The 13237-nt window shown below is 58.1% G+C and overlaps 1 protein-coding gene across 1 annotated transcript; it reads left to right on the forward strand.

Annotated features, from left to right (window-relative positions):
* The first annotated feature begins 285 nt into the window (after positions 1–285).
* WDR87 (WD repeat domain 87) lies at positions 286–13174 on the forward strand. The gene is given in 9 exon segments (XM_026687786.2): positions 286–679; positions 1041–1208; positions 1835–3738; positions 5218–6019; positions 6557–6768; positions 7355–7692; positions 8067–10774; positions 10777–11767; positions 11770–13174. Coding segments are annotated over 9 exon segments (7320 nt in total). The 5' UTR covers positions 286–526; the 3' UTR covers positions 11814–13174.
* The last annotated feature ends 63 nt before the right edge of the window (positions 13175–13237 follow it).

A 13237-nucleotide genomic window follows, 5' to 3' on the forward strand; every position in this document is an offset into this window, starting at 1 on the left:
ATAAAGCCCTCCTGGGATTCCCCCGGGATTCCAAGGCTCCAGGCAAGTAATTCCTGGTCCTTTGGGCCTTCCCTCCCATGGCCTCCCACCCCCCCACCCCTCCAGATACCTCCTGGGCAGTGCCCACCAGCCACCACCACCGCGGGTGCAGGGACCCTCCTGCCAAAGGCCGGTCTTCCTCCAAGCCAATGCCGCTGAGGTGGCCGCCCGCTGCAGCCATGACGGAGCTTAGCTTTTTTCTAAAAAAAGAAAGCTCTACCCAGGATGGTGGTCCCTGGAGGGGCTGAAAGGGAGATTGGGATGCTGAGGGAAAGCTTCTGAAAAGGAGGATCATGGCCGCCACGCTTTGCTTAAGAAGAACATGGAGCCGTGCATGGCACCCTCCGCAGCTGCCCCCACCACCTTCTGAGCCTCTTCCGCTTTTTCGGGGGCTGGCTGGGATCAAGCCAGCAGCTGCTGTGGTTTATAGCCAAGCCATGATGGCTTCTTCCACAAACCACGGTGGAGCTCTATGAGAACTGAGCCAATGCCCGCCATCCTCTCTGGCCAGATCCACATTTCCCAGGCGGCTACCAGGGAAGGTGCCAGCAGAGGCAGGATGCTGAACGGCCCCGTCCGCGTCGCACCTCAGTGGAAGGAGCTCCAGAACCAACTTAGGGGCCGGCTAGAGCTGCAAAAGGTGAGGCTCCTGAAGCCAGTCTGGGAATCTTCTTGGCCAGAGGGGGGCATGGGGCAGGATGTGGGGATCAAGGCCACAGTCTCAAAAGAATCCGGTTTCTTGAAAAAGAGAGGAGAATGGGGGACTCTCTGGCTGTCCCTGAAGCCATGGGGGGAAGGCGGCGGCCCTGGCCTGGCTGATCTGGGAGAGGAGGCAGCTCTGCCAGCAGCCAGCCCTCCCCTTCCCCACCCTACTGCTCTGGCTTCTGCCCTCGCTCAGGACTGCCGCCCCTCCTCAACCCCTCCTCAACCTCTCGTGAGCACCCTCTCTCTCTCTCTCTCTCTCTCTCTCTCTCTCTCTCTCTCTCTCTCTCTCGGCCCAGGCCTTGCCGGAAGGGGCCGAGGGGACCCCCTTTCTCCTGAGCGACAGGCCCAGCATCGTCTTCCGGGAGAGCTGCTTCCCCAGCTACATGCCTCTCTTCTGCTACTACGCAACCGAGTGGGGGAACTTTTTTGCCTCGTTCACCTGGAGGAGGGCCAAGCGGAGCAGGGTGAGTGCGAGGGAGGCCCTGCCCCCCAGCTCCCCCAAGAGGGTCCAGAGCTTCTACGACTGCCTGCAGGCCACGGCTACGAAGGCTCCTTTGGTGGGCTGTTGCCAGCCATCCTCTCTGTATCTGCCCCCGGAACTTTCCTGGCCCTGCTGTTCCCAGGGGCAGCTGGCACTTGGGCCTCCTTGGTTGCACCTAACCTGGTTTAAAGAAGGACCCGGCTGCCCCCTCCCCCCATGCCCGAGGCCGCTCTGGTCCTGCCTTCTCCAACCTGGCTTGAGCAACCCTGAGCTATTCAGCCCTCCCGCGCCCAAGAGGGAGCCGGCCCCCTGTGCCCCAGTCCTGCTGTCCTTCCTCCTTGTGCCCAAAGATGCTCAGGCTGCGGTGGGATCCTCTTTCACAGCTAGACAAGATCCCAAGGCCCTTGTAGTCTGACCTCCCAGATCCCTTACCTGATGGCTGGACTCTCTTTCCCAGCCTCCTGCTGTGGCCCCACTGCAGGCAGGGCGGAGGAGGGGGCTCTCTGCTCGGTCCATCCTGCCTCTCTCTCTGCCATGGAAGTCCAAGCTGGGCTGGGCTGAAGGGCTTGTCCACTCTTGCTGACTCCAGCCCTTCCTCTTCCCTGCCAGGTGCGTGTCTGGAGTTACAGCCGAGAGGACGAGAGTTCAGTGACCGAGAAGATGTACACCTTGGAGGAGCACCCGGGGGTCCTCACTGTCATCTACGTCCCCCACGGGCACCTCTTTGTGGCTTACTGCGATGACATCCACTTCCGCTTTTTTGGGGACCACACCCGGGACTTCAAGCTGCTCTCCAAGATGTCTTCCCCCTATTCGGTCACCAGCCTGTGCTACAGTCCCGAAACATGTGAACTGATTTCTGGCGCCATCGGCGTGGTGGCCTTTTGGACCTTTTTGATGCTGGAGGTTCCCTCTATGAGCGTCACGCAGGAAGTGTGGGTGGCAACTGGTGAGTTTGTGCACTTTCTCAGGGTGGAGCAGGAGCGGAGGATGCTGGTGGCCCTTTGCGAGAACATCATCCGGGTGTATGACTACCAAACCAAAGCCCAGATCCGCACCTTCCCAATGAGCCAAGGCGTCTCTCTCACTTGCTGTGCTGCCTACTGGCCCCAGAGCTTCCTCTACACGGGAGACCTGGCTGGGGATGTCAAGGTGTGGAACTTCGAGACGGGGACCCATGTCAAACAGGTCAAGGCCCACCAGAGTGCCATCAGCAACGTAATCATCCGCATCGCTGTGCACAGCTTCATGACGGCCTCCTTGGACGGGATGCTGAAGGAGTGGAACCTGACGACCTGCGAGCTTCTCCGGCGGGTGGACATCGGAGAGGAGGTCTTCCAGATGCAGTTCCTCAACGAGGAGACTTTTTTCCTCCGCACCCTGCATACCTTCTCCATCCGTACCGTCAACAATTTCTACCAGCTCTTCAACAGAAGCAAATCGACCCTCAAGAGGTTGGTGCGCGTACAGTGTGGCCCAGACAAGGCCCGCCTCCTGGCCACCACTGAAGATGGACTCGTCCGATTCTTATCCCCTGTGACAGGAGAAATGTTGTTCGTTACCTGGCCCTTCCAGCTGCTAGAAAAAGCTCTGGACTATGTTTATGACCCAGATCGAGAGGAACTCTTGGTGACAATGGGCACAAGTGACATCTATGTGTTGGATACCACCAAGAACCCTTGCCCGGCCAAGTACATTTTGCGCACCACAGACAGCGTGGACGACAAGGTTCTGTGTTTGGCCTACAGCCGCCTGGACCTGAATGGCCGGACCACCAGCTTCATCTTCAGCGGGTTCAAGAGTGGCAAAGTGCGCTCAGTCACTCAGCAGCTGTATCGAATGGGCGGTCGCAAGCTGCACGATGGCAACGTGGTGGCCCTCAGCAGCCTGTCAGGGTCAGGGTACCTGTCGTACCAGTCACGGGAAGCCGCCTTCCTCTGCTCCTATGGACTCGACGAATACATCATCCTCTCGGAAGTGATCCTGAAGAAGAGCCGCCTCCTGGAGGTGCTCCCTCTGGTTGTCATTCCCAGCACCAGCTGCCGGATCAACATCCTGCTGCTCATCCCCGGCTACATCTGTGCCTTGACGGAGCAGAACCGAGTGCGGCTGTGGCGCCAGGCATCCCTGGTTCCTGGCGAGAAGAACCCCTTCTGGAAGGAGACGGCAGCCATGCACTCGAGCACCATTACCTCTTTCGACTACTGCCACACTCTGGGCATATTGGTGACTGGCGGCTCAGATGGCTCCGTGCGCATTTGGGACATCCTGGGGAAAATGTTGGTGGAGTTTGACACCACCCTCAGATTCAGCCGCGTCTGTTTTGCCAACCAACGGGGGGACTTGGTGGTTGGCTGCAACACGGACATCTACTTCATCTCCTGTGTTACGTACCTACCAAGGAAGCATCTTGCCAGTCTGTTGACCCACCGTGTAAGGGATGATGTGGTTGAATGCCCACTGCCCTTCCTTCCCTGCTTCCTTCTTGCCTTCGATATTGTTTTTGTGCCCAAGTAAGTGGTTCCATTGCGTTTTGATGGGGTGGCTAAAATTATCTATCCTCTGTCTGTCTGTCTCTTTCTATGTATTTGGCTATCTATCATCTATCATCTCTATCTTCTATGCCATGTATCTGCAGCTTGTTGGCTTAACAGGCATTGGGATTTGAATTTTCTGGTGCTTTATGATTTTTTTCTGGAGAATATCTGCCTTTGCATATTCCAGATATCTGCAGATTTCTCTCTTCTCTGCTTTTTGTAGTATATTTTTTTACTACTGTACCAGTTGGACAGTGGACGCAAACCTGCTGCTCGGCCAAAAGTTTTCCCCACATCCACTCCATGCCAAGTGCTTTGCCTCAGTGTGATTCTCGCAGGGCCTGGCTTTTTCACAGAAGCTCTTCTCGTACGCCAGACACTGAATGCTCTTCTTACTCATCCCTCCAAGTTTTTTACTACCTTAGTTTGAGCCTCGAAGCTTTTCCTGGGATCTCTGGGCTGGAAGAGCCTCCCGCTTGCAGACCTTTGGAGGGCCTGGTGCTAGATCTCAGGGGGCTTCTGCCTGGGTCCTTCACAAGCACAAAGAGCCTCAGACCAGAGGGAACAATTGATGAAGGTTTCCCCTCCAGGATCAGCCATGTTTCTTGTTTGCATCCTTCTTGCTTCTTGAACCAGTGGCCCAGCTACATCTTCGTGGATTTATTTCTATCTCTGCATTCCAGCCTAAGTAATGTTTTATTAATATGGGAGGTAATTAACTTGGCCGGTCCAATTATTGTATCCGTACTCTCTGGGTTTAATGTAGATTTTCTTTGCATCATAGAGCTACATAGCTTTATTTAGATCAACCTATCTTGAGACCATTGTCCTATCTCTCTTGAATTAGTTCATGCTTAACAGAGCACCTCCTGTTCAGGCAGGGTCTCCAATGCTTAAACTCTTGAAAGATTTTCATTGAAGAATTCCAACATAATTTGCTGATCTGGGATTGAAATACATTGTTGAGTCTCCTCTGTGTGATACCTGGCCCAACTCTGGGGAATCACCTCATCCGGCAGTTTCCTATTGCTCGAAAGTAAGGGAGGAGAATGTTGAATCCGTGGACCATTGTGGGGCTTGTAGGCTGCCCAGGCACGGCTTCTGCTTGGGGGTGCAATTTAGAAGAGGAGAGGCCAATGGAGGGGGGGGGCAGTGGGAAGTTTGTGGGCTCCAGATCCTTTTAGGGTGGATGAGAAAGAGAGCCTTTGTCCATTAAAGATTGGGACCTGGAGCACTGGGGGGTGGGGGTGGGGAATCCGGGAGACGGCATGGCCACAGTTTCTGCTCCGATGCCCCCATCGTTGGGCTATGAATTCCGGGAGTTGTAGTCTAACTCAGCAATGGGGCAGCAGGTGGCCGCCTGCTGGTGAACTGCTTGGGAGGGCAGGTGTGATGGGGCTGTATGGGTCAGAGAAGGAGGCGGCTTCTAGTTCACCACCGTCCTTCGTTGTTCAGGTACCTGCAGGTGGGCAAGCAGGCCAAGACGTTTGAGCGGATGGAGCCCCTCACCAACCACAAGGAGGTGTTGATCGAGAAGAACGTGGCTGTGGTGGTGGAGTTCGTGGGCAGGGACACAAGCGTCTTTCCCGGCCCCGATTTCTACGGGCTGCCCCGGCCACCCCCCAAGGAGAGGCTGCCAGAGTTTGCGGTGGAATACCAGCTCCTGTCGCAGCCCACTCTCAGGTCTTCTCTGGAGAAGAAGCTCGCTGCCCCGCCGCCTTACCGTGGCCTCCCACGGATGGTGGAGCAGGTCCCCTTGCTCCAGACCCTCCGCTTCCAGGAGGGGCACTCCTGGCCGATGGCTCCTGATGGCTACATCCCCAACTCAGTCATCCGGGCTCAGCTCTTTCCCAAAGGGACTCCCCCCGATCTCTGGTGCCCCTTGTTGTCAAGCCGGGACCCGCTGCCCAAGAGGAAGCCGGTCAAGATCCAGATGCTGGAATGGGACACGTCCGAGGTGGTGGAGAAGGCGCGGAAGAAGAAGGCCCAGAAGATGAAGCAGACGTCTTCGAGCACCAGGGGCCACCGGGACTTGCTGGCGGAGATCATGACCAAGCCCTGGCTGAGGCACAAGCCCAGCGACACCAGCCTGCCTTCCATCATGAAAGCCATCCTCAACCTCATGGACGACGTCCCCTACTCCACCTACCTGCTCTGCACCTCCGCGCTGGTGCAGCTTACCGAGTCTTACCCACTGCCCTCCTCCATACAGGAACAGGCCTTTGAGCGCCTCATCCAAGACACAACCCACAAGGAGGTCAGGGCGGCAGGCGGGACTGGGGGCACTTAGAGCACCTCGGGGGGCTGTCCTTGGCTGTCACTGTCCACATCCTCCTTGGAATGACGGGGGGCGGCAGTTGGATGTTGAGTGGAGGAGGAGGTGGTTCTTCCTCCCCCTCCAGCCCAGGATGGACGTATAGTCCGAGCCAAGTGACAACGGGGGACCCACCGAGGAGGAGGCAGCAATGGCAGCTCCTCCCAGGGAGAGGCAGCTGCTGCTCAGGAGCTGCAGGGCTGGCAACTGGTGAGCAGGTTGGACAGGAACATCCGGAAGGGATGCTGAGGGTGTCCAACCTCTCTCCTGCCCTTCCCTTTGGGGGTTCAAGGCAGAGGGAAGAGCAGCCGCCACTCTGGGGCACCAGCAGCACCACCTGCTTATTTTGTGCCCAGCATTCTTATTTAGCCAGAATGGCTGCAGCCGGTTGAGCTGCTGACAGAGCGGGAATCTTTACCAAAGTCGGCCTGAGCCACAGCTCTGACCCTCCTGCTTCAGCTCAGGCATCTTCTTTCCCAGGTGAGGATGCGGCTGGCGGCCTGGGAGGCCTTGGGAAAGATGGACCTCCTGGGCGAACAAGAGGTGGTGCCCCTGGCTCAGGCCCTGATGGATGAGAACAAGAAAGTGCGGGATCTGGCCCGCTCCTTGCTCGACTCCGTGGCCGGCATCACCGACAAGTTTGTCCTGAAACAGGAAATGCAGCGGCTGGCGGCAATGAGCCTGGAAGACCTGTGAGTCCCTCCCTGCCCGGCTGCAGGCCAAAGCGGTGTCCCCGCTCCTCCTCTCCTCCTCTGGCCGGGAGGAAGTCCTGGAAGGGCCCTTGCCCAGCCTTGCGGTAGGCGGTCAGTCTGTGTAGCTGGTTCCCCTCAGGTGGCCTTGAAGCCGGGGAGCTGGACCCCTTCCTGGCCCTGAAGACCAACTGGGGCGGCGGCAGCGGCAGCAGCAGCAGGACGGAGACCTCTGCCTCCCCCGGCTTCCAAGCACCCCGGCGTCTTCTGGGTGGCCCCTGTGAGGAACAGGCAGGAGTTGGGCTGAGGGGCTCCTGGGCCTGATCCCACAGGGCCGTCTTATCCTTTGGTGTGGCTCTACCTCTCTACCAAGGTGGGGCCCTGGGTCTGCCTACCTGAAGGCTCCTCTGGTGGGCCTGGGGCCCTCGGCTGCTTTCCTTTCCACTCGGGGCAGGTCCCAAAGAGCAGGGGACCGGGCTGTCCTCAAGGGTTTGTCTCCCTATGGAGCAGGAAGGTTTCCAGGATGGGGAAGGACCCTCCCTCCGGACCGGCTGCCTTCACCCAGGGGTCTCCCTCTCTGCCTTTCCAGGACGGTGCTGAGCCAGAAAGAAAGGGCCACTTTCCCTCGCAGGGTGCGAGCTGCCGGGATCGTGGCCGACTCGAAGGATGAAGCCGTCTATGCCTTGACGGAGGGCACCGAAAGGCTGATGACCTGCGTGGAGAATCAGCTGACAGCCAACCTCTTCCTCATGTCTGAGTACCCCTCGCCAGAGGCCCAGCTCTTGGGGCACCACCTGCCTTCCCGGCGCAAGCGCATCTCTGGAAAAGGGACCGAGGACTACGGAGAGATAGAAAGGCCAGAGACAGACCAGGTCCGGTGGCTGGGGCTCTTTGGCCGCTCGGGCAGGAAAGAGGCCGAGGCTCGAGGTAAGAATACCCCCCCCCATGCCTTTGGAGCAGTGTGGCTTCCCTACGTCCCCCCCAGCCCCGTGTCTTCCTGTGGGGCCTCTAAGGCCACCCACCTGCGGCCATGCTCTGGGAATGTCACAGGGCTGTTGGAGGGCAGCCCAAAACTTCTTGTAGGCTCAGAGCCTGGAGCCTGAGTGGGGGCACGTCTTAGCTTTGCTCGGACGGGGAACAGTTCCTGCTGCTCCGGAAAAGGACATTTGTCTTCCCACAGATCCTGTAGATGAGATGGATGGACGGAAACCGGGGGGCAGTCTGCTTCTGATGCAGGTGGTGGCCTTGTTATTTGCACCCTGCCCCCCTCCTTTCCTCTTCTCTCTCCAATTGCCCCACAGCTGCCACTGAGGAGGCCAAGCAGAGCTCCCCCAGGAAGCTGCCCCGCATCCAGCAGGCCCGAGGGAAGGGGGTTGCCATCACGCCACGCCCTGGAGCCCCCGAGAGCAGCAGCAGCAGCAGCCCCAGCCAGCGCACCACCACCAATAGTTCCCCCACCACGAGCAGCGGCAGCTCCGCAGCACGGGAATTGCGGGCTGCCAAGAAGGCGCAGCGTGAAAAGGAGAAGCTACGGCAGCCCAGGGTCCCAGCCACCACTTCCCAAGAGGTCCGCAGGCTCAGGAAGGTGCGCAAGCAGCCCCAGCCCATTCTCCTGCAGCGCCGAGACACCCGCACACAGCTCTACAAGGAGATGCTGAAGAGCACGAAGGTCCGGAAGGAACAGGCGGCACCGGCGGCAGTGGCGGTGGTGCCTCCTCTGGCAAAAGCCAAGGCCGGCAGCAGCCTGATACAGGCCAAGCCCAGCCCCGAGGAGCCGCCTACGCTCCCCACGCTGCTCCCGGAGCCCCCGCCCCACCCCCCTGCCCGACGCAGCCTCATCGATCCCAAGCAGCAGTATGGGGCCGACAAGTCCAACTGGCGCAACGACCTCTACAAGCTGATGATGCTGCGCATTGCCCCCTCGGTCGAAGGGCGCACTGCAGGGGAGGACTTCCTGGCCTCCGCCCGAATCGCCCTTACCGGCCAGAACCTCTCTTGGGAACTCTTGACCAACCTCAGCCGGGCCCTGCTCAGCTCCCAAGAGAAGCTGACCACAGAGACCCCTGCCTGGAAGAAGTACATGGATGACTTCGTCAAGCTTTCACTGAAGGAATCGTGGCTCCAGGCTTCGGTGGAGAGCTTGGAAAACATCTTGGCCGTGAGGACAGCCGGGGACGAGCCCAGCAGCTCAGAGGTGGATGAGCTCAGCCAGGAGGAGGTGGAGAAGCGGCTGCGGAAGGAAGCTGAGGAGACAGCTGCAATGGCGGAGACGAAGAGGCTCCAGCAACGTGGAGCTAAAGAGGGCATGCTACTGCAAGTGGCCTCCGAAAAAGAAGCGAGGCGGTTGGCTAAGTTGTCCGAGAAGCGGGCTTCCAGAATGGAAGAGGTTTCCAAACAGAGGCAGGAATCGGTGGCCCAGGCCAGGGAGCAGGAGCTTGCTCGGAGCAAGGAGCAGTTGCCCACCAGGAGAAAAGAGCAGGAACGCCTCCTGGAGAAGGAGCGGGAACCCTCTGAAGGCCGAGCACGAGGAGTAGAACCCTGGAGGCCGAAGGAGCGGGAAGTTCCTGAAAGGAGAAGAAAAGAAGTGACCAGGCTCAAGGCCGGCCAGCCTGCAGGCAAAGAGGTGGTGGCAGAGGAAGTGGAGGAAACAGAGAGGAGCCAGGAGGAGCTGCCCAGCCTGGAGGAGCTGCAGGAGAAGCCCCTCCTAACGGACTCCGAGAGGATCCTGGCCCAGCTGTCGGAGGACACACTGGCCACAATGAGGGCAGAAGGCAGGGCCAGAGTGATGGAGGAACTGAAGGCGAGAGCTTTGCAGTATGCCCTGGAAGAGGTAAAGGAGAGAGCCCTCGCGGAAGCCCGCCAGACAGCTCTGGCCGAGGCCAAAGACCGGGCATTGCTCGAAGCCCGAAAGAAGGCCCTGGCGGAAGCTTGGGAGAAGGTCCTGGCGGAAGCCCACCAGAAGGCACTGGACGAGGTGATGGAGAGAGCACTGGAGGAGGCAGAAAAGGTTGTCCAGGCTGAGGGACTGGAGGGGAACGTGGCGGAGGAAAGGCTGCAGGAACTGGTGCTGGTAATAGCGGAGGAATTGGCCAAGGAAAGAGCCATGGAGTTGGCCGTGTTGGCCAAAGTCCAAGTGGACGAGGCCAGAGTTCTGGAGCTGGCTGAGGAAGAGGCGATAGAAATGGATGAGGTGAGTCTTCTGGAATTGGCTGAAGCAGGGGCCCGAGAACTGGCCGAGACCAGGGCCCAGGAACTGGCTGAAGCCACCATGCTGGAGATGCCAGAGGAAAGACTTCTGGAGCTGGTTGAGGTAAGAGCCCAGCTGCTGGCCCAGGCGGAGCTGATGGAGAAGCAGCTGGAGCAGGAAGAAGAGGAGTGGGCTGAGAAAAGGGCCCCCTTCTTTGACCAAGAGAGGGTGGGCTCCCCAGGGGCCCTGGAGGACGAGAGCGTTTGGCTCCTCTCCGAAGACGAAAGAGAAGCCCTGGTGACCCTGTGGGAGATGGACCAGGCTCCGGAGGCAGAGGCTGGGCTGACTGAGCAGGCCCAGCTGCTCCTGGAAGTCCTGACTCAGCCAGAGGGGCTGCAGAGGAGGGATTCCGCCACCTTCCAGAAACTCTTCCGCTTGGCATCCTTGGTCGGGGTCCCCTCAGCGGCACACCTGCAGGAGATGGTGGATGCTCTACTCCAAAAAGCCGAGGACCTGATCAAGGAAGCCGAGCAGGGGCAGGAGGCCTTGTCAGAAGAACAGCTGTCGGTGCTCGGGCGTCTCAAGGAGGCGCTGGAGGCCCACAAGCCCTGGAATGCCAGCCCCAGGCAGTATGGCGCCCGGATGAAGAGGCTTTTAAAGTCCGCCCAGGCTGTGCTGCGGGCCAGGAACCTCAAGAGGCGGCTGGCCCACAATGTCTGGTTTCAGGCTTGGCAGCGGAAGGCGGAGGAGGCCTGGACCCAGGAGGAGGGCCAGGAGGAGCACCGGGAGCGGGGCCGGGAAGTGCACTGGGAGGAGCGCCGGGAGGAGCACCGGGAGGGGGCCGGGAAGGCCGCTGGGAGGAGCGCCGGGAGGAGCACCGGGAGTGGAGCCGGGAAGGCCGCTGGGAGGAGCGCCAGGAGGAGGGCCGGAGGGCCTGGCTGAAGAGGAAGCTCAGGCAGGCCTTGGGGAAGCTTCAGGCTCAGCAGGAAAGACGGGAGCAGCAGGAGCGCAGGGAGAGGTGTCTCAAGTTCAGATCACGGCCCATCGCGCTGGGCTTCCTGGAAGGGGCAGAGGAGAAGAAGGGCCGGGCAGAGGAGCGGGGGCAGAGGGAGGGGGAGGAGGGAGAGGGCCTGGAGGAAGCCAGGGTGGCGGGCAGGAGGAAGCCCTCCCTGAGAAAGGAGGCAGCAGCAAGGGACCACGGGAGGCTGACGTGGTCCCTGGGCCAACAGTGGGAGAAGGCCTGGCATGCCTTCCTGCAGAGGGAGGAGCTGAGCCCGGCCCTGGCCGCCCCCCAGCCAAGGGGGTACCGCCTGCCCAAAGACTCTCTGTACAAGACGACCAAGCCCACCAGGCGCCTCCATCGGAAGATGCTCAGGCGGGGTGGCCGGCAGCACATCTTCCGCCTGGACGAGGCCAAGGGGGTGGACTGGGAGGCCTTCATGGGCCTCTACCTCTCCATCGCCTCCATGAAGGAGGAGGGAGTGGCGGCGGCTGTGTGGCAGGAACAGGCGGCCACGCTGCTCGACCTCTACGGTGTGAGCAACCCGCTGGTGCGGGCCATGATCCAGCAGCTCCTGGTGGGCGACCATCGCCAGCGCAAGTACGTGTCCAGCCGCTGCTGGAGGCTGAAGAGGGCGCAAGCCGACCTGGGCCAGAGGACCCTCTACGAGATGATTGTCCACTCCACCCGGCTCCAGCCCCCACAGCCTGCCTTCCACCACGTCATCCCTCTCAGCTACCAGAACAACGTGCAGCCCTTCAAGATGCAAGGTGTCACCCATTTTGGTCCCCTCTACCTCAAGTGGAAGACCTTCTTCCCCAAGGGAAGCTGCCCAAGCTGAGCCTCTACGTCTATTCGTAGCTTCCTGCTCTGTCCGCAGGGGGGTAGGGGGGCTTCGTTCCCACAGAGAAAAGGCTCCGTGGTGCGTTTTTTCTCATTTCAAGAATAGCCTCACAGAGTTGTGAGGGGTTTTTTTTGCGCGGGGGGGCAATTTATGCAAACTCTAGAATAAATTAGTTATTCAGGCCATCTGCCTGGATCATTAAGTTGGCTTGATTATTTACTTAAATGTACCAAGCAGGGGCAAGAATGCAGGTGTGTGTGTGTGTGTGTGTGTGATAAATATATATTATAACATATGCACTGAACCAGGTGCAGAGATCACCTTCTGGGATGGGGAATATAAAAGGAAGACTAGGGTGGGTCTGAGCAAAATAAGTGTAGAGACATCGTCACACTGAGCACACAGGGATATATTTTCATTATGACGGTGCTTGTGACATGCGACGGGTGAAGCCAGACCACTAGAAACGCTGGGTGAAAAATGGTCCCTGGCTTTGAGTTGCACTCCTGGGGGGAAACCGAAGAACGTTTTGGGCTGTGGGAAGAGCAAATCTCGCATCTCCAGAAGACACCACAGTCTGGGCACAGAGGCCTGAAGGCGCGGCCAGGAAACCACCGCCAAGACCGTTGGAGTGGCCGGTCCCAGGAGGCAGCCGGCAGAGTGCAATGACACGTCTCGCCTTCCTACCTGCCAATCCTTTCCATGTTCCTCTAGAGGGGCTTGGACCCTTTTTCTGTTTGGGACTAATGTACATTGTTCAACTGACATCACTCTTGTTTTCCTAAAGTAGCCATATGAATTCCACCTGTCACACTCCATATATTAGATCCCTTCTTTTCAAAAGATCATACATTATTTGAGAATTATTATTTCCAAGCAACCTTATTTCAGAACCAAAATGATCTTCAAATGTACCAAAAGAGCAAGTGGAGGCCGCACAAAATCTGCTAGATAAAGATTACTTTTAGAATAGATCACTATTCCTCCAGATAAAATTATAGAGCACTGCTTTTCTCTGACGATGTCATATCATTCCTGGTTGACAGATCCCTTTGCAAGAAAGAGGCAAAACTTAAGAAATTATTTTCCAAATTTGGTGGCTCAAAAATTATTTTGACTGAAAAACTGATAAAAATCTTGGGAAGCCCCAGGTGCAGGGCAGTGACATCTGCAGGCCAAGAAGCCTTCCTGGCTGGCCACTCAACAGCAAAAGTCAGAAAACAAGACAAAGGACCCAGGAGAATTTACTGCCTGGTCTTGCTCAATAAGCTTAGATCCTTTAGATCCTGCTTGGACAAAAATTACAGGACCGCATTTGTTGTCATTTACATTGTACTGATTATCTGTGTTGATCTTTACATGTGAACCAACTGAGATATTGAAAAGTAACCAATATACTCCGATTACATCCCGTGATATTTGTAAATTCCCTGTTCATTCA

This window comes from Notechis scutatus, chromosome 8 (assembly GCF_049901735.1).
Source record: "Notechis scutatus isolate UNSWTSFEM ecotype Mainland chromosome 8, rNotScu1.2, whole genome shotgun sequence".
NCBI lineage: Eukaryota > Metazoa > Chordata > Lepidosauria > Squamata > Elapidae > Notechis > Notechis scutatus.